Genomic DNA, 19,174 nt, shown 5'->3' with positions numbered 1-19,174 from the left:
GGTTTGAAGCACATCGGGGAGAATCCAACAATGATTAGCTTATCTCCTTGTTTCGCCTCAGGGCATTATGCATATCGACGATGGTGGTACTGAGTATTGACACGGAATTCCCAAGGGCCACAAATCGATTGACGTCGTACAATTAGTCGAGCCTTTGTCAAGTATATTGCACGTGACAAACTCCGCGGAGAAATAATTTCCCGTGTGACTCAAGAGAGATGCCGAGCCCTCACGTGAAAGTTGGTGCTAATGCATCTTGCTCAGCTAACCTCCTTTACCCATTAAAGCCCGAGATCTAGCCCCCTCGCCCCTTCTCGAAGATGAAGGGCTAAACACGTTAAAAGACGGATAGAGTTATTCTTCGTGTTGATGCACGACGGAACGGAATAATGATCCAGCGTATCAGCCGATGACAGAGTGGTAAGTGGACCTGCGCAATATTTAAGCTAGTCCTAATTCGAGCTTGATCTCATCCTTCGACAACGACACCAACGGTACCTCGACCGAAGCTCTCTTGGATTAATCAACACTTAGTGTGCATTGAAGAGGGTAATCTGATCCTCCATCATCTCATGAAGTTGAGGCAGCGCATCCTTCTCGTTTGCACATCTGCTATCGTCGTGTCGGCAACATTCCAATACGTTAGGTTCGTTACCGTCGCACTGAGCTATCACAGGTGCGATCAAACACACCGGCACTTGTACAGAGAAAAGTCTTGACCTGGAGCAAGGCAATTATTTTTGCTTGACTATTACTGCATGATAAAGGCAAATATTTACCATCATTTTCGATCCCAAACTCGGGCAACGGGCGTTCTGCCTTGAGCTTCTCGCATCATGACCCGTCGCAAGCCCATACCTTTGGGAGGTTCAACCGCTCATCTATCACAAGGTAGTGGCCATGAAATCAACCGCGCTTCGAGTAGGGCAAGTGAAGAACGCCCAGAAGCCCCATCTCATCCCATAGCAAGTCATGCTTCTATCCCATCGTCACTTTCAGCCAACGTCTCCGACCTCTCGTCTTGTTCCACGCGCCTGATCAGCACCTCATTCCTGATCCCCGGACGTGGCAGGCCCCAGCACAATATGTCTGTGATTGTACAAGACGGGACGATAACCTCGATCCAACCCACAGCATCGGTGCCGCCACCCTTCAAAAACCTACCGACCACGTTTGTCCCGGTCCTAATACCCGGTCTGTGGGATTGTCACATCCACCTCCTGGGCAGCAAGACATTCAACTTCTCCGAGATTGCCACCCAGTCCACGGCTCTTGCTGGGGCCAGAATTGCCCGGAATGTACACGACATTTTAATGAGCGGATTCACCTCCGTGCGCGAACTTGCTGGCTACGGGCTTGAAGTCTCCAAGGCGATCGAAGAAGGCACCCTCGTTGGCCCAAATATATACTCTTCAGGCGCCGCGATATCCCAGACCGCAGGACACGGAGACGTTTTTGACCTACCCTGGGGATTCGTCGGCTCTCTTTTTGGAGTGAGGGATACTCAAGCGAACGGATTGTCCCCAGGTACAGGACCGATGATCATCGCCGACGGCATCGACGAATGTCGGCGCGCCGTTCGGCTGCTGGTTCGACGAGGCGCCAAATGCATCAAGGTTTTCGCTAGTGGAGGCGTGCTGAGCATTGCCGACGACCCTATGCGCCAACAGTTCTCACTCGACGAGTTGAAAGTTATTGTGGAAGAGGCCCGGCGTGCAGGGCGTGTCGTGGGCGCGCACTGTCACGGCAAGGACGGAATTATGGCCGCATTGCACGCGGGCGTCCACAGCATCGAGCACGGGACGTACATGGACGAGGAGTGCATCGAGCTCATGAAGGAGCAAGGGACCGTGTACGTGCCGACGCGGACGATCGTCAAAGTCGGCGTCGACCATCCGGAGCTCATGTCGCCGGAATCGTACCGGAAGATGCTGGAGACGGCGAAGTACCACCGTACCGCGTACCGTCTTGCTGTGCAGTCCGGCGTCAAGATCGTCTTGGGCACCGACCTGGGCATCAGCACGCCCGCAACGCACCCACTGGCGCACGGCCGAAGCGGCGGCGAACTCTCCTACGCGGTCAGCGACGGCGGCATGGAGCCCTTGGCGGCCATTGAAGCCGCAACGGCCATGGGGCCCGAAGTGCTCGGATCCCTAGGCATGGCGCCTAAGAGCGGCAGGATCGAAGTCGGGTACGACGCCGACCTGATTGCCTTGAACGTGAATCCTTTGGAGAACATGGACGTGTTCAAAGAGCCAAAGAACATCACGCACGTGTGGAAGGGCGGGCGGCTGTTTAAGAGTCCCTCGCACGTCTGAATCCCAAAAGAGAGAGGGAAAAAAAGTGACAATGGTAGCTCCACGCCCCGTCATGAGATTCCTTGCCAAAAAAAAAAAAGTTTCCGACCTTCCAGTCACACAAAATATCGCCCTTACGATCTATCCATTTTTCCTTCCCCCGATTCACCCACCTTTTCTTTCCTTTGGTATTGAGAGTGAATGGTTATTCCAGAACCAGTTCCGGCGTTTGGGGACTCAATCTTTCACAGATATCTCTGCATCTTGCGTCACTGATCAAATGAATGTCAGCTAGCAGCGCGCAGACACTAACGAGCAGGCTATGCGGGCGGTGGGAATTAGAAAAGTGCTCGGTACGGTGCTTACAGCGATTGTGGGCACGCATGCTCAGTCAAAGGCTTTGCCCTGTCTTCATGGTAGGCACATTCACCGTGGCGAGACGCCATGATGGGAACAAGATAATGGAGGCAAAACAGGAGAGCATGGTCTTGAAACCTCACTTCTTGCGCGGTCTCTTCTATCGACGCCTTCGATGCAAATTCAATCTAGATCCAGGTGGGAGTCTTTCTCTAACTATGTGCGAAGAGCAGTCTTCACTATTGAGGCATTCCGGAAGGGGGGCACAGACTTTGCACGAACGTGGTGACTCGAGGGGAACGAAAGTGACCATCGTCTCTTTGAGATTGTGTCTTCCACGCCTGACCACGCCGTTTGGAGTGTCTCTTTCCAAAGACCGATGCGAGCACAGAGAAAATGGCAGGTCGAGGCTGTGACCATGTCTTCATGTCCTTGTTGACTGGCGCAGCAGATGCTCATCCTGACTTTTCTCCGACTGCAGAGCCGTCATTGTTGAAGGATGTCTGTGGAGTGCTTGCTGATATTCCCCGGGCTCGCCTGATTTCTTGACACCGTGTTCACCGCGGTAGTTGGTCGCCGCGACAGTCATCGTCGTCCCCCTTCTGTCCCTTCCAGAAGAACCACCCGATAAAGATGCCGAGTTTCAAGCCAGCTGCAAGCCACAGTGCTCCGCCCATTCCAGCCGATGACTTGTACATCTCACCACCAATGATTCCGCCGAGGAAAAGTGCCACGATGCACGCCGCTCGTCTCTCCTGCTTTCTCTCGCTCACCACCACAAACTCCCACAGACTGGAGCTCTTCCTCCAGGAATCCCGGATGTTGTACAGATCCGCGCATACGTCGTGGTACAACGCACTCAGAACGATTGTCGGCAGCTCGACCACGGAGAGCATTCTCGACAGGGTGACTTGCCCGGCTGCCTGGAAGGAGATCAAGGCGATGGGACACAGATCCAAGAAATTGATCATGGACGAAGGTATCTCGTCGTTCCCAGAAGAGAAGGTGCCGGCGACGAATGGTTGATTTGACACTTCGTTCGTGGAGACCAAACTTGCGGCAATGACAATGAACACGGTCTGAGTAAAGAATGACACTATGAGATTGACTCTTCTCCGGGACAATGTTGATTGGCCAGCGCCTGCAGGATAGCGATGGAGGCCATTGAAGAAGAGCGCACCCAAGCAAAATGCTGCAATGGACGTCAGGGACTTGTAATACTGCTGCTTGTGACTGGCTTGTGGCTGGCCACCCAGTCCAAGGGCGGCGAAGACGGTGTTTCCTAAAGTGTTACAAGTCAAAGATGGTGATCGAGCGCATGTTTGAGGTGAGAATTTTCAAGAGGCAACATACCGGTTTGCATGTTGACGAAACAATTCCACGTGTTGAATGCCACACTGTCAATGAGACCTGAGATGAGGAAGCAGATGACGAGAACCACGCTCATGTACGAGGAATCAAGGTCCTGAGAGAGATATCTTTGCGAGGCATCTGCCGTTCTTGTCAACCTGTCCATGCAACCCATTCTGCTTCCCGCACTTTTTATTCCGATGGCGCGTTGACGTCTCTGGAGGGAATTCCCGTGTTGAACTGAAGGATGGGTTGAGATTCTTTTATCGTCTTCTCAGAAAGCAGATTCGCCTCGTCAAGACCATATTATACGCAACGATCAAAGCGCCAAGGACAGTTTCGTTGCTCGATGTCGGATGGGACTTGCAGTGTAACAAACGGCTCGGAAGAAGGGGTTTGATCTCTTGTATCCGGGAGGAATGGGCAGGGGACGTGGTGCAGTATAGGAGACGGCGTCGTACTGCCAAGATGCAGGTAGGGGGGACACTTTGGGTGGCTCCTACAGTTCAATCCAAGAGTATGGTCGCAGTGGTGTCGCAGTGATGATGCGGGAGATGGGCCATGCCTTTGTTCGCAACGTACATGCCAGTGGCCGCGAGTCGTTTGGAGGTGGGTGAGTGAGTGAGCGACTCTTCTTCATTTCCGATCGATTGACACACACAGAAGAAGACTGACCACTTTACAACTCTCAGATGGCTATGAGGTTCATCGCAAGGCTGCGTGTTTAAACCATCCAATTCCCCAGCTCTCCCACACTTCAATGGCCATTGCCACCGCTCGATCCTGACCTCCGTCTCGTCCGCCCATGTGGTTGCAAGTTGGACAATCGTCGGTGGAAAGAGATGGACTTACAACGTTGTATCACCCCTCTGCGAGATGGCGCGTCCTGGTCTTGGTTCGATGCAGCAATCCGTGCCATTCTTTTCCACAAACGAATTCTCAGCCTCCAGCAAACGGTGGCGAAGAGCCAGACTGTCCAGAAGCCGTTAGGGAAAGAGATTAGAAGGGAAAGCGAGACTCTGCCGACTAAGAAACCACGCGAGGCTTTCCCACGGAGAGTTTCTCAGGACTCATCGTCTACTGCGCTAGATGCCGCGCTTGACCAGGTTTCTCTTACTGCTGCATATAGGGTTCTTTACACATGGGAAGCTCAATAACACTGATACACAAAAAGCATAACTGACCGCCACACTCTGCTCGAGGGGAGCATATCAACTCTGGCGCACTAAAGACACCAGAAGAAGCCAAGGTCATCGCGTCTTGACACTGACGAATTAGAATCTGAGGGTCGGGTTTCAAAACTTTAGCAGTGCTATGTCAATGGACAACTGCGGTCTATCTGTGTCGATTGGTCATTTTGTCGACCTTTGAAAGCTATCAAAATTGCATTGACAACCGCTTGTGGAAGATAAACCCCCTTCTTCCCAAAATCTTCCGGGTTTGCCACTTGTGCGAGTCACTGCCACATGTCAACAACAGATGAATTAGGTCTTCACATCCGGTTCGGTTCTGCCAATGAATTTCTGGAGTTGCAGCAGGTCGATGGCAAGTCCGACCGAGCCCTTGAGGTAGTCCTGTGTGTCCTCGCCAAGCTTGCTCTTGTCCTCCTCGAGTTTCTCGACGTAGAGGCGGATGGTGGCACCGCTGCTGCCCGTACCCGATAATCGAACAACGACTCTTGTGCCGTCGTCGAATTTGAAATAGATACCTTGGTTCTTCGACACCGAACCGTCGAGATCTGTGTATGAGAAATCGTCGGCTTCCAGGATCTTGCGGCCTGAGACCTCTGAACCGACCGTGTCGGACTTTCCGATCTTTTCTTTGAGATACTTGACCATGTCGTTGGCCCCGTCACTGCTCACATTCTCGTAGTCGTACCGAGTGAAATACACGCGGCCATATTCATGCCAGAACTGCTTTTGGATCTCTGCAATGGATGGGAACTTGCCAGTATCTTTCCCCACCCCAGCAATGATGTTGAGCCAAGCAGTGATGGCCCACAAGCCGTCCTTTTCTCGAATATGGTTTGAGCCAGTTCCGAAGGACTCTTCACCGCAAATTGACATCTTATTGGTATCGAAGAGGGCGCAGAAAAACTTCCACCCAGTGGGGACGACATAGAGGCTCAAATTCTGCTTCTTGGCCACAAGATCAAGCGCTGCCGATGTGGGGAACGATCTCGCCAGACCATAAACACCCTGCTTCTTGAAATAAGGGATATACTTCTGAGCATAGTGGGCGATAATGGCCAAGGAGTCTCCGGGCGAGACGAAAGCATTCTTGCCATAAATCATGTTTCTATCGCCATCCCCATCCGAAGCAGCGCCAAAGTGGATGCCCTCCTTGTCAACTCTTTCGACCAGAGAATGGGCGTACGTCAGGTTGGGATCTGGATGACCGCCGTTGAAGTCGGGGCTGGGTTGGCAATTCTGAGTGCTTTCAGGTCCCAGGCCGAGCTCCCCTTGGAATATGGCCACCCCATAAGGACCAGTGACCCCGGAGAGACCATCGAAGAGAACTTTGAAGTCGGGTTGAGACTTGAAGAAGGATCGGATGAGGTCAAAGTCGAAAATGTCCTTCAGCATGGCCATGTAGTCCGCTACAGAGTCAATAATCTCAACTTCGAGATCGCCATATTTCTTGGTGCCAATCGTCGACAGATCCACTTCTGGGATGTCTGCTATTTTATATGAGGTAAGGGACTTTGACTTCTCGAAGATCTTGTTTGTCACGGATTCGGGGGCTGGGGCACCGTTGGAGAGGTTGTACTTCATGCCGAAGTCTTGTGTGGGACCTGGGGCAATGTTAGACGTGGTTTTGGCACTACCCGACATGTCTTGACTTACCACCTGGATTGTGACTGGCGGTGAGAAGGATACCACCCGTGGCCTTTCTGATCCGAATGATATGGCTGGCGGCGGGAGTACTGAGGATACCATTCTGACCGATCAGAAGCTTCTTTACACCGTATGCAGCACCAATCTTTGCAATCAGCTGGACCACTTCGGGATTCCAGTATCGACCATCGCCACCAATGACGAGAAAGGCACCGTCTGCGCCTTCAGGAATGGACAGGAGGATCGAGGTGACGAAGGATTCGCTGTAATGTGGCTGTTGGAAGACGGTGACCTTCTTGCGAAGTCCTGAGGTACCAGGCCTGCGGACAGAAGAGTTAGAAGACAGTCGTCACCGATGAGGTTTTGGTCTTGAGCTTACTTCTGGTCGGTGAAGGATTTAAACTGGACTTCTTTCACGTTTCCCATGGTGAAATGCTTGACAGCTTGTAAGGTTGAAGGGGAAGGGTAGGGCTTTGAGATTTGGTGAACAGTTAGACAAAATATAACAGGAAGGAAACTTGGTGAAACTCAGCCAGCTGGCCGGGAGAAAATTCTGTTGAATTGTAGATCCCTTCAACCGCAACCGCTGGAAGATGAAGCCACGAGGAAATGATCGCGGGGCAATAATTTCCTAGCAAATCCGCCATTCACGAAACACTTGCATGCGATACGTCATCGCTATTCCTTGCCCTTTGGGGCCACCAGGACCATCATTATTTCTCCGATCAGTCAACCAGGGCCGATGATTGGTTGGCCGATGCTGCAGGTCGACATCCTCACACCACTCTCGACTTTGTTGATGTACAGTTCGCACCACACCTTACACCCTTCTTGTAGATTGTGCGCACAGTCAAGGCTGGCTTGGTAAGCTAACTGAGAACCAGGGGGGAGGTGAGTGACCCAAAAAGTATCGTGGCCAGATAGAGTAGGAGCTAGGGCAAACGGTAACGGTTGGTGAGTCTCACCCACCTCTGAGAAAACCAAAAGCGGATTACAAGCATGGTCTTGGGTTTCATTGGACACTGGGGATGGATGCTTCAGTTTCCTTGCCAAAATGTAAGTTTCCTGGTTTTGCACGTTTGAAAAGTATGCTCAAAGGCGACATCCAGTAGAGACGAGTTCATGACTCTGCTTCACAGCCGTTAACATACATCGGCATTTAGACTTAGACATCCAGAGGTATCATTTCTCTGTCATAGATGTTCTAGTTTCTTTAGGGGTGTGCAAATAGCTGTGTAAACGTGAGACCAAGAATAGGAATGCTAGATTGATACCAGAGGCGCAGTGTGATCTGCTTCAGTGTCCAAAGACGTGGCCACTCAACAAGCATTGCAAGCCTATCGAAAGAGAGCAGGGAAAAACCGTGTCTGCAGCCTGTTATGGAATCAGTCATATTATTGGACGGCTTCTGTTTTCTCCTCCTGGTATAGTTGTGACTACTCCGTGCTCTCGCGAGAGGTTCGACGGATACAGCCTCGTCTCTCCGCAGCTTGATCAGGCTGGGTCTATCCGGATAAGGCTTAGTGGTATCTTGGCATTTCTGCCTCGTCAAAGAAGTCACTGCAGTTGACGGAGCCTCTATGAACTCGGTCCAAGAGTAAATTAAGTTGGACAATTCTCTCTTCATCCACGTTGTCAATCTGGACATTTTCATTACTTCCGTCCAAAACTCCTTGTTCCTCTTTGTTCAAAACAACCCCGCCACTCATTTGAGGACCGTCCCCCTCCATCGCGTGCGCCATTCCCCCGATAGCTCACCGTTCCTTGCCGAGTCTGCGGAGCAGGCAGTCCCTCCTATTCCTCGGCTCGCTGAATGCACATGAATTCTCATCTGGCGGTGGAGTTGACGCTTTGGTAACTGTAGAATCTCCATTTCGGGAAAAGTTGGATTCAAGATTCACACAGCGCGGGTTGTTGCCTCACGAATCATATCGGAGATTTGTTCTCCGCCATCTCTGCGAGCAGAGAGCGGAGAATCAACTTTCCCTTAAGGGGCTTTCAAATTTCTGACAGCCACCATGCCCTGCTTCAAAGGTCTTGCTGTGAGCATACACACTCCCACAGGGCCTTTGCCAGAATACTCTGTACAGAGAACCTCTCGTCTCTCAAGAATTAGCGCCTACATCCCCGTGCCACCTGCACAAATCCCTACCGACTCTCTGACGGGAAAACCCGAGCAATCGACCTTTGCCATCTCTATCACCCTCCTCACCCCTGGTCAGGAAGTACCTTACTCCACCCCTAAGGCAACACCAGATGTTCCGAATCCCAAACCCAAACTTGTCGGGGGCCTTCCAGGTCACACAAGTGAACGAGGAAAATACACAAGTTCAGTTGGGCCTTATGTCCCCTTGACAACCTCCCCTAACGAAACTATTGCCGCCTACATTTACTTTGATGGCCGAGCCAAAGAGGAGGTTGCAACACTACTCAGAAAGGGCGAAGAGACGTGGGTGAATTCCCGATGGGTCAGTGTTCCTGAGAAAGAGGGAGGTGGTCTAGCAGAACGCGAGTTTTTGTTCCGTGAAGTCGGTCTCGAGCGCTGGTTGAATGGTCTGGACCTCGATGGAAAGGACGCCGCAGCAACAATTGAGAGACGCAGACAGAAACTGGAGAGAAGACGACGAAAGCGGAAGGAAACCACCGGGAGCGATGATGACACCAATGGACTCTCAAAGAAGGACAAAAGAAAGAACACCATGCGCTATGGCGAAGATGGAGAATTGAAGGACGTTTCCGATGATGAGGGCTCGGTCAGCGAGAGCGGTTCCTCAGAAGACGATGATGACCCGATACCAGAAGCAGCTGGGCAGATCAAGGTTGCCTTGTTCCGAGTGTTGGCTTCTGGAGAGATCAAACGCGGAGAATATTCACCTCAATTCGATGCCCACGATGACTCAGAAGGCTCAGACGTCGGAGAAGGCGCTGGTAATGGTGAAGGCAAGAACCGAGCTGATGTCGACCACACTACCAGCTTTGCCAAACCCAAGACCCTGGACCCCAAAACCATCTCAACACAGACGGTGACTGGTATTGACCCTACCGATAAACCATATGCAGTCTTCACATTCCTTTATCGGGGAGAACGCCAGTTACAGAAGATGGGTATCCTTTCTGGACCCAAGACCGATAAGGCGGCGGTCAGCACCAAGAGACGTAGCATAGCGGCGGAGCTTCCCAAACTTGGGCCCCTGAAGAAAGAAGGTTCTGCCGGCTTTTCAACCTTCCGCGACTCGGAACGTCGACGGAGTCGAAAGGGTAAAGGAACAAGCGATGATGAGATGGAAAGCGAGAGCGACGATGACGGTGCTGGCATCATTGGCAAGATGGAGGACATCAATGATGCAGATGCAAAGAGAGATCCGAGCATGCTGAGTCCAGAAGATGCTGAGCGGACAGGTCAGGTTGCGGAGGGCATCCGTAAAATGAAGGTAAGAGACCCTTCGCCGTTGAAAATCCGGCATGGGCTAAGGTATCATCAGCTCAAGCGACAGCATTCGGCGGAACCGCTGAATAGCAACGGCATAACAGAACCTCGCAAGAGCTCGAAATCTGGTAGCACTTCGGGTAATTCGACACCCAAAGCTGGCGCTGTTGAGCTTGGTACGTCACCTGCAGGCACGAATACGGGGTCTATGGGTTTGAGCAGCAGCCTGGACGTTCAAAAGGACGATGAGAGTTTCATGGTCGGCAGTCCGATGAAGCGACATCGGGCTAGCATTGCGGACTTTGACGATGACATCAAAAGCCGATTAGGGGGTAGCACGTCCACGTTTTCGAACGCTATCGGCGAAGTTCTTGGGACTTCGGGACCATCTCAACCGACTGCGACTAGTTCAACTGCTTCTGGCCTGCAGTTTGGAGGGCCGTTGGTCAAAGAGTCGACAGCTGGCGACGATGAAGAGCTCTGAAAGGCCTTCCACAAGCCCACAAACTCTATGCCGCGAGCTGACCATGGACCCAGAATTTCGTCCACGGCTTCTGAAGACTTTTATCGACAGACGTGTGTGGATACTTCAGAAATACTGCCTGTCAGTGCTATGCCACGCGCTGAGAATACAGGAAATGAGAGCCGCGTACGGCGGCTTCTGTCAGCAGTCGAGTTGGAAATTCGACTCTTCCACTTTCTTTTGTCAAGACCGCAGAATTTGGAGTCAGGATGATAAGATGGAGAGTGAAGATACACGCAAGCAAGGGCTGGCCGTCGAATATTTTGATTAATTGTGCGAAAAAAATTCCTGCAGCACGAGCCTGTACTTGGAGAATGGGATGCAGGACGTGATCGCAGAACAGATCCCTCCGAGAGGCTGCAGTCATGGAGGGCATGGGTCAGGGAAAGGGTGCAGAGGCTTGTAAACAGTCTCCAAGGGTGCTTAGGCCAGAGAGGGATCAACAGGCCAAGGGAGCGGGGGAAAGGCATGAGCGTGGACGTGGACGTGGACGCATAACTGCCGAGTCAACCCGCGGTGGTAATTGTACCAATTTCCCAGGCATTGACGAGTGTTCTTTTCGTGTTCGATCAAAAAGATAAACCTCAATACAGGCACAATCCAAAAAGCTTGGAGCTGCCAGTCAGCAAACCAGGCCGGAGGTCCAATGACATTATCAAATTGTAAAAGCTCCTATTGATCGCAAAGCTGATCTGGCTGTTCATGGCCCTGTAGTTCCCGGCAGCCCTGACATAGCGTTATAGACGTAGTTTGTTGATATGTGAGGGGTAAAGGGGGGCCTGTGTGGGTGGAGGGTGGAGTTCCACTCCGGGCCCCTTCCGATTCCGCTGCAATTTCATTGGCCGGGAATCTTGTGGGCCTTGGCCCCGAACAGTATTGGACTTAGGGTGCATATCGTCATCATCTCTCTCGTTGTACCGTCCTTTTCTTGCCTTCGTCACAAATTCTCTCTCATAGAAATGTTGCCGCACTAGTGGCGAAGGGTAACAGATGATCAGATAATCGTCATTACCCTTTCCCCAGGGCTCAATCACCCCCATTGGACGAGGTTCGTTTAGTTCGTCGTGGGCGAAGTTCCTCCATTCCTCCAGGTCTTTCTTCGACGCAATGTTGTCGAGCAGCTCATTTTAATTCATGCGAGGCCTGTCAAGTCAGTTTGCCACCCAGTTGCCAAGTGGGTATATGGGTCCAGAGCCTTTGTTCCAGACAGTTGTCGTTGACAGGCCGAGACTGGAGTGAAAAACATATGTTGAGAGGTTGGTAGACACAATCCTCAAGCTACAACCGAAAAACTTATCAAGGAAGCACCAGCCATGGCACTCACCCGATCCACTGATCCGCTGGTCTGGATTGACTGCGAGGTAGGTGTACACACCGAGTGAACCCCTTACTGGCCCTTTCCCAGCAACACAAAAGCATCACCCCTGTTTACCTGTTACAACAATCATTGCTGAAATCCCTCCACAAGGGGGTGGAGCTTCTAATGAAGCCTCACACGCACATCTGTCTCCGACCGCACCTCGTTGATTCGCAATATGTTTACCGCATCTTTTGGCCCATCTACACCTATCCAGCTTCATCTATGGCCATTGCTTCTGCGTCGCGCTGACCGAATACTGGCTCCCAGATGACGGGTCTCAACCCCACCAAAGATACAATCATGTCCATAGCGTGCATCATCACTACCGCCGACCTCGCTCCGCTGGACACAGAAGGCTTCGATGCTGTGATATTCCACACCCCGGAACAGCTCTCGAGGATGTCTGAGTGGTGCGTCAAGACGCATGGCGAGTCCGGTCTCACACAGGCATGCCTGGTTTCGTCGACCAGTGCTGAAGAAGCTGCCACCAAACTTCTCGCATACATTAAACATTACATTCCCGAACCAGGCCGAGCTCTTTTGGCAGGAAACAGTATCCACGCCGACCGTGCTTTCTTGGCTATTCCACCTTGGAACGTCATTCTGGAACACCTCCATTACCGACTGTTTGATGTCTCGGCCATGAAGGAGATGGTACGACGCTGGGCGAGTGATTCGGTGCTGATGGCGGCACCGAGGAAAGAACTCAAACATACCGCCCGAGCAGATGTGTTGGAGAGCATCCAGGAGGCGCAGTATTACAAGCGCTTCATCGAGGGAATGAGTCTGGGCATACCCGGTGAGTGCTAATATGTATCCCCAGCCTTATCTTCCTTTCTCGCTTCCCTTTCTTCTCCTTCAGGCAGGAAGCAGCCATTGGCAGGCCACCTCCATCGGTCGACGACTGCCCATAAGAAATGACTAACAGAATTTCGTCTTCCCTCAGTACCTGCAACGTCGATGCCGATCCAACCAGGGTCACAACCGCTGATGCCCGCTCCCGGAACAAAGCAGGGCCAAGAAGCTCTCGATATGCTCCGCAACAGCGGCACAGCCATAGGCGACGTTGGAAATCTTGACCCAGGCTTCAGGACCGATGTACCATGATCGGCAAACGAAAAGTCCTGTTTGATATTCCCGTCCTTTTTCCGCGAGTATCGGCCATTCCAAAATTTCTTGTACAAACATTCCACAGGAGTAAACTACATACATACGTCTTGAAAGATGAGGATTGAACACAATCTCGATTTGTTTTCCCTGTTTTCTTTAGTCCTTTGGTAGGGCATTTTGGGGGAAGATGTGTGTTTTTCTACCCACCATCATCGTTGGTTATCCTAATGGGTGCTGATGGGTGCTCGTCGAGGATCGCGTGCCTTCACTTTAGCGGTAAGAGCTTTTATGCGGCAGTTCGCGTTGATTGTCCATGGTAGTGGCTGCCCACGCTCACTACATCTTACTCTGCCAGACACTCTCATCACACTTACCGACCTACACGCCTCTCCCGCACCAGCATCGATACCTACCTGTTGGCCTCACAGCGTAGTCACGCTCGGTGATACTCCGCCGATGGTGTCAACTCAATTGATACTTCGCTCATAGCCCTCTTCCGGGATCCCCTGTTTTCGCCCCAACTACATGCACTTCAGTTGTTCCAAGTTACACCCATTGCATGTTGACTGCTCACTATCAGTGGTTTTCCAGCCCTGCGTCCAGGGTTCTGGCAAATATGAAGCATGGCATGCAGATCCTGCCCCTAGTTCCGGAGGGAGAAATGACGGATATCCGTGATGAGAGAGCAAATATGGTAGGAATGTACATTGCTCGGTGGAAGCTGCTGATAACAGGAAACAATCTCTATCGTCAATCCTCTGTCATATTATCTGCGACTAAGCTTGGGCCAGAGAGATACCTACCTCTACCCTCCCAGCTCTCCCTTCGCGGTTCCCGCCTCCACCATCTGCTCTGTCGTGGCCTTCGGCTGCGTCCTCTAGTATGAAAAGGTTAGTGAGTTGGTCCGGGACTGTTTAAATTCCTTCCTCCTAGGACTACTAAGACTGACGGACTTCGGCGGCATAAGCACGTCGCCATCCCCCGTTCTCTTCAGTTCGTGGAAGGGCTATGCATGCAATTAAATTTCAGCGTAAGTAGCCCCTTGCCACTATTTTCTCAGGAGAATTCGCGGTATTCCGACCAGCTCGACAGATCCACAACACTCTCGTGGTGGACAAAAACCATTGCTCGCCCGCTGTTGCTCAAACTTCTAGCAATATCGTTCGCTGCGCACTGGCGGCACTTGCAGTTTCGCTCCTGCAGGATTTGGTGGACGCCATAGGCATTGGAAGGAGATTTACATTCATGGGAGCTTTGTGTGTGGTCGCCGTTGGTCTTTTCATCGCTGATTACCGTTAAGGCACATCGTGGTGGCAAAGACACTTGATGCCCACAGCTGCAAGGGAAGGATAGCGTAGGACTGCACGTAGGTGTTCCAACCCCTTCTTGATTCACGCAGACTCAGAAGCTAACGTGTCCAGCTGCCCTTGGATTAACTTCCTGGGCGTTGTTCGTGAGAGAAGAAACAAGTGTTCAAACAGGTAATTGGGTCTGGCTGGCTTTGAGCCATGGTGTCAAGGACTCAAGGACCAATTCAGGATGCAAATTCCACTTGCCCCCAGCTTCGAAAGACAAGATTCGATTCTGAGGCATGTGTACCTCAGCGACTTCCACGACATGGACCTCTCCACAGCTCCCCTGATCCGGTCGAGTTTGCATCTCAAATAGTAGAAATGCATCAAAATGGTACATCCCCGAATGGAATGGTCGGGTTCAATGTTCCCACAGTCATTGGGATCATGGAAACGTACTGTCACCTGGGAACGGGGCTGGGCAGAATCCTTCACTCACCAGTTCGAGGACGTCATTAGATATGACAGACGGAGCACAAAGCCCGAGAAATCCATGTCAAGAACAATCAAGAACATGTACAAGAAGGAGCACAAGAACAGGTAAAAGGACAAGAACCTCGCTTCCCAAGGACAGGGACAGGAACAGGATCAAGGATATGGACGCTCCCTGCCCACGCCTGTGCGACCTAAATACCTACATAATTATACATCGTGATGCTGCTCAACCGGTGCATGTTGTGGACTGTGCCGTCACCCGTCCCCCGTCTCCCGTCTCCCATTTCCAATTACCCCCTGGAGTGGCGCCGCCTGGTTCCTGGTAGAACGGATGGAAACATTTTGCTCGTAATACGATAACTCCCTTCCCTCTGGTGTGTGTGTCTTGAGCTCCATGACACATGACACTTTATAGGTGACCCTCCCTAGTCGATTACCTCCCTGAGGTCTCTGCCCTGGCAAGCCGATACCTCACCGCCTCCCTAACAACTTCGCCGCCCCATACGCTGTCCTCTCCACCCTTGGAGAACTCCATGCCAGCCACATCCCCTCGCTCTTGCTCCGCGAGCAGCACGCTGAGGTCCTTCTTCTGACTGCTGAGCCACCTCTCGATGAATTTCTGCGGATCCTTTGCCATGCTCGTGAAGAACTGGTGCCGCGCCTTGTGGTGATGCAGCGCTTGTACCACGATGGCGAGTTCGTCGTCCAACTTGGCAATCGAGCGGAGTGTATTCTGGTGTTCTGGGTTTTGGGTGAGTTTGAAGATCAATGGACGGAGAGGGTCTTCAACCGCGACCTGCACATCGTAAACCGTGGGTTCGGGATTCTTATGAAATTCCTCGTCCACGCGGATGGTATAGGGTAGTCGCACAGGCGGCAAGGGGTGTAGGTGTGGGACTAGCCGTTCAGCCGCCTGAGGGAAAAAGAACGTGTCGGTGTCAAAGATACGTTTGAGTGAGTCGTCGCATTGAATACTCCGGCGTTCTTCATCTTCTTGTAAGCCCATGGCGCGCACATAGTCCCAGATACCCATGACGACTTCGGCACGCTCCGCCTCTTCCATATCCAGAGTTTCGGCCAGAGCCTTGGAAAGGCGAAATCTTTCGGGCTGTTCGTCGCGTGTTAGGCATATTGTAATGTTGACGTTTTCGTCGGATCTCCGCTCGAACTCGATGCTGTCATATTCGCCAGATTGAGCGCTGTTTTGACCCTTCTTCCACGTTATCATCTGATTGTTATCGCCCAGGCTGTCTTTCGGGTTTTCGAATTCGACCGTCATCCCCTTGAAGAATTGTGTGAATTTCTTGGAAGGCGGTCTGATCTTCTTCTCTTTGGTTTGGTCTTGACCTCCCATCTCTTCATCTTCGTCGTCACTGTGTAAGATGTCATCGTCGTCATACTCCAGTAACCTCCCTTGAATCTTGACTCTATAAGAAGGCTCGCCGTTGGAGTCGAATGTGAAGCCTTCCTCATCCGGATTCAGTTGCCAAGGTTGGCTTGACACCGTATTAGAGATCCATATCCGCATTGTCTTCTGCCTCTTGACATTTTTGTTGAAATTGTCATGAATCTCCAATTTCTTCCGTGCCATCAGATGGTCTAGTTGTTTCTCTGCCTCGCGCAGTTTCTTATACTGCTCGACGCCATCTCCAATAACAATCTCTTCTAGCCCGTCCGGCATGTTTCGGTCGGTAGGTTTTCGCACACGTCGCTGTGCCAATTGGTGTTCAATCGCAGCATTGCGCTGTTGGGCTTGTTGTTGCATCATCTGAGCTTGCGCCTGCTGAGCAGCATGTTGGACAGGAGGAATCTGGCCTAGCGTCTGTAAGTGAAAGATCTCTTGTTGTTGGGTGAGAAAAGCAGATAAGAGAGCCATCTGTCCAGTGTCCACCAAACGACGGGGTTGGGGCAGGAGGGCCATGAGGTGTTGTCCGTCAATTTTGTCCTTTTCCTTCAAGGAATTCCTGGGACCTCCACCACCAATATCTGGGTTTGCAAGTATCCTGGTGCTCGGGTCGCACTCACCTGGCCTACGTGCCGCTGGGGATCTTCCTTGTGCCTGGGCATATTGTCGATAATTCTGCATCTGGGGATTCATCTTGTTGTCGGCGTTGTTGTCGCTTCGAAATCCTTGATCGTTCGGAGGGAAGAAAGGGGATATCGGCGTCGCGACTACGATCTGCGCATGAGCTTGGTGGCTGGAGCGTGTCAATAAGTTCAGCTAAGCGTTGGTGATCGAGTGGGATGGCTGAAGGAGAGAGAGCCTTGCCCGCAATGATCGCGACATCGCAGAACGCGATTCAAATGCGGCTGGGCTAATCCTAATCGGGCACAAATTCTCTTGGCATCATATGAGCCAGTCTGCAAAACAAGGCTGTCATAACTCCTCACCTTCTATCCAAGACCATATGGTATGAGTGTCGGGTCTTTATCCCGGGATTAAAACTTGGGCTGTATTGAGTTACTTCGGGTGTATTGTCAAGACCAAGTGAAGGAAGTGTGGGAGTGCGGAAGTCACGAGTTGACATCAGACCGCTGGCAGAGAGGCCACCACAGCCATTGTGAATACTGGTCCAGCAACATGGGGAAGCCAAGGTTGATCATCATTATCAGACATGCTCAATCCGAAGGGAACCGTGACAAAGCTATCCACCAGACGACGCCAGACCACAAAGTCGGATTGACGGAAGAAGGGCATCGCCAAGCGCTTGCAGCAGGAGAGAAGCTTCGTGCTCTCCTCCGAACCGATGATACACTACACTTCTTCATTTCTCCATACAGGAGGACCAGGGAAACAACAGAAGGTATTCTGAAGAGCCTGTGTTCGAATGAACCTGCGCCTTCACCATTCCAGCGACACCACATCAAGGTATATGAGGAACCAAGGCTGAGGGAGCAAGACTTTGGCAATTTTCAGCCAGACACCGAAGAAGTTGAAAGACTGTGGCGAGAGCGTGCACAATATGGTCACTTCTTTTATCGCATTCCTAATGGAGAAAGTGGAGCAGACGTCTATGACCGCGTATCATCCTTCAATGGTTCACTCTGGAGACGGTTTTCCGAAGACACAATGGCCAGCGTGGCTGTTCTTGTCACTCATGGTCTCTGCAGTCGCGTATTTCTGATGGCCTGGTATCACTACAGTGTGGAGTTTTTTGAGGATCTCCGAAACATCAACCACTGCGAATTTTTGGTGATGAAGTTGGGCGCAAATGGGAGGTATGTGCTTCAAAACAGTCTACGGCGATGGTCAGACCTTAGGAGAGAGAAGGCGGCCAGGAAAAACAGCGTCTCTTCTCCATCAACACCCGCAAACGTCGAAAACATACCAGTTAGACGCTGGACGATGTCCAAAAACGCCCATGACCCCACAGGTGCCAGTTACATTCCTACGCCGGTACGGAAAAGTACGATAGACATGTTCAGAGATGAACCGGAAACCTTACAGGAAGGAGGCGAACTCAAGCGTAATCCAAGGGCAACCCCGGCCGAGAGGAGAAATAGTACGAGCAGGGAACAAAGTCGCACAAGAGTGCGGTCTTCCAGTAACCTCCGAACCTCCGTCGCTAATCTATCATTGGATACGGGGAGAAAAAGTGCGAATCTGAGTGGGATAAAATCATACCTTGGTAGAGACGGTGGCGGGACAAGATCGGGCCAGGGCTCACCCTTCGGATCCGATGATGAGTTGGAAAGCGAGAGTCCCAGAGGAACTACGCAGTCTTTTAGCTCTTTGTCGGGGTCTCATGAGAAAGGCAAGAAGGCGTTTTCTTCGTCACTGGCTCGAGCATTGAGAGGAGAGTTGGACGATCCGAACAGGAAGATGGCAGATGCGCTTGGCGACCAGAGTGATGCAGAGGTGGAGGAAGCGGACCTGGAACTTGGGACACAAGAGCGAGTTTCTGGCGAGCTACAGCAAATCCTAGATGAAGAGAGGCGGGAGCGGAGTCATCGCAGTATATACTAGACAATCATGAGGGTCACTGGATGAACCCCGGACATTGTTAGCAGGGGTCAGGCAGGGGAATGTGGCGTGTGAACGTCGCTGGGAGATGTTCAGCCTCGCAGCCTCGCAGCCTTGTGGTCTTACGCCAAGACAAACTTCGATTCAGCCAATTGAAACTGG

At 51.7% G+C, this 19,174-nt stretch overlaps 7 protein-coding genes across 7 annotated transcripts; 4 read left to right on the top strand and 3 right to left on the bottom strand.

Annotated features, from left to right (window-relative positions):
* Positions 1–1,085: 1,085 nt before the first annotated feature.
* AYO21_05146 (hypothetical protein) lies at positions 1,086–2,318 on the top strand (the record flags this gene model as incomplete). Its single annotated transcript, XM_022655117.1, has 1 exon — positions 1,086–2,318. The coding sequence occupies one exon, from the start codon at positions 1,086–1,088 to the stop codon at positions 2,316–2,318; it is 1,233 nt and encodes a 410-aa protein (XP_022512602.1).
* Positions 2,319–3,211: 893 nt separating this feature from the next.
* On the bottom strand, positions 3,212–4,179 carry AYO21_05145 (hypothetical protein; the record flags this gene model as incomplete). The annotated part of the gene is made up of 2 exons (XM_022655116.1): positions 3,212–3,936; positions 4,008–4,179. The coding sequence occupies 2 exons, from the start codon at positions 4,177–4,179 to the stop codon at positions 3,212–3,214; spliced, it is 897 nt and encodes a 298-aa protein (XP_022512601.1).
* Positions 4,180–5,488: 1,309 nt separating this feature from the next.
* Positions 5,489–7,267, bottom strand: AYO21_05144 (phosphoglucomutase; the record flags this gene model as incomplete). The annotated part of the gene is made up of 3 exons (XM_022655115.1): positions 5,489–6,798; positions 6,851–7,161; positions 7,221–7,267. The coding sequence occupies 3 exons, from the start codon at positions 7,265–7,267 to the stop codon at positions 5,489–5,491; spliced, it is 1,668 nt and encodes a 555-aa protein (XP_022512600.1).
* Positions 7,268–8,859: 1,592 nt separating this feature from the next.
* Positions 8,860–10,752, top strand: AYO21_05143 (hypothetical protein; the record flags this gene model as incomplete). Its single annotated transcript, XM_022655114.1, has 1 exon — positions 8,860–10,752. One exon carries the CDS (start codon positions 8,860–8,862, stop codon positions 10,750–10,752), a length of 1,893 nt encoding a protein of 630 aa, XP_022512599.1.
* Positions 10,753–12,451: 1,699 nt separating this feature from the next.
* AYO21_05142 (hypothetical protein) lies at positions 12,452–13,258 on the top strand (the record flags this gene model as incomplete). Its single annotated transcript, XM_022655113.1, has 2 exons — positions 12,452–12,950; positions 13,080–13,258. 2 exons carry the CDS (start codon positions 12,452–12,454, stop codon positions 13,256–13,258), a joined length of 678 nt encoding a protein of 225 aa, XP_022512598.1.
* Positions 13,259–15,481: 2,223 nt separating this feature from the next.
* On the bottom strand, positions 15,482–17,146 carry AYO21_05141 (hypothetical protein; the record flags this gene model as incomplete). The annotated part of the gene is made up of 1 exon (XM_022655112.1): positions 15,482–17,146. One exon carries the CDS (start codon positions 17,144–17,146, stop codon positions 15,482–15,484), a length of 1,665 nt encoding a protein of 554 aa, XP_022512597.1.
* Positions 17,147–17,629: 483 nt separating this feature from the next.
* On the top strand, positions 17,630–19,015 carry AYO21_05140 (hypothetical protein; the record flags this gene model as incomplete). Its single annotated transcript, XM_022655111.1, has 1 exon — positions 17,630–19,015. The coding sequence occupies one exon, from the start codon at positions 17,630–17,632 to the stop codon at positions 19,013–19,015; it is 1,386 nt and encodes a 461-aa protein (XP_022512596.1).
* Positions 19,016–19,174: the final 159 nt, after the last annotated feature.

This window comes from Fonsecaea monophora, assembly GCF_001642475.1.
Source record: "Fonsecaea monophora strain CBS 269.37 chromosome Unknown Scaff31, whole genome shotgun sequence".
NCBI lineage: Eukaryota > Fungi > Ascomycota > Eurotiomycetes > Chaetothyriales > Herpotrichiellaceae > Fonsecaea > Fonsecaea monophora.
This window is presented reverse-complemented; position numbering and strand designations above follow the sequence as displayed.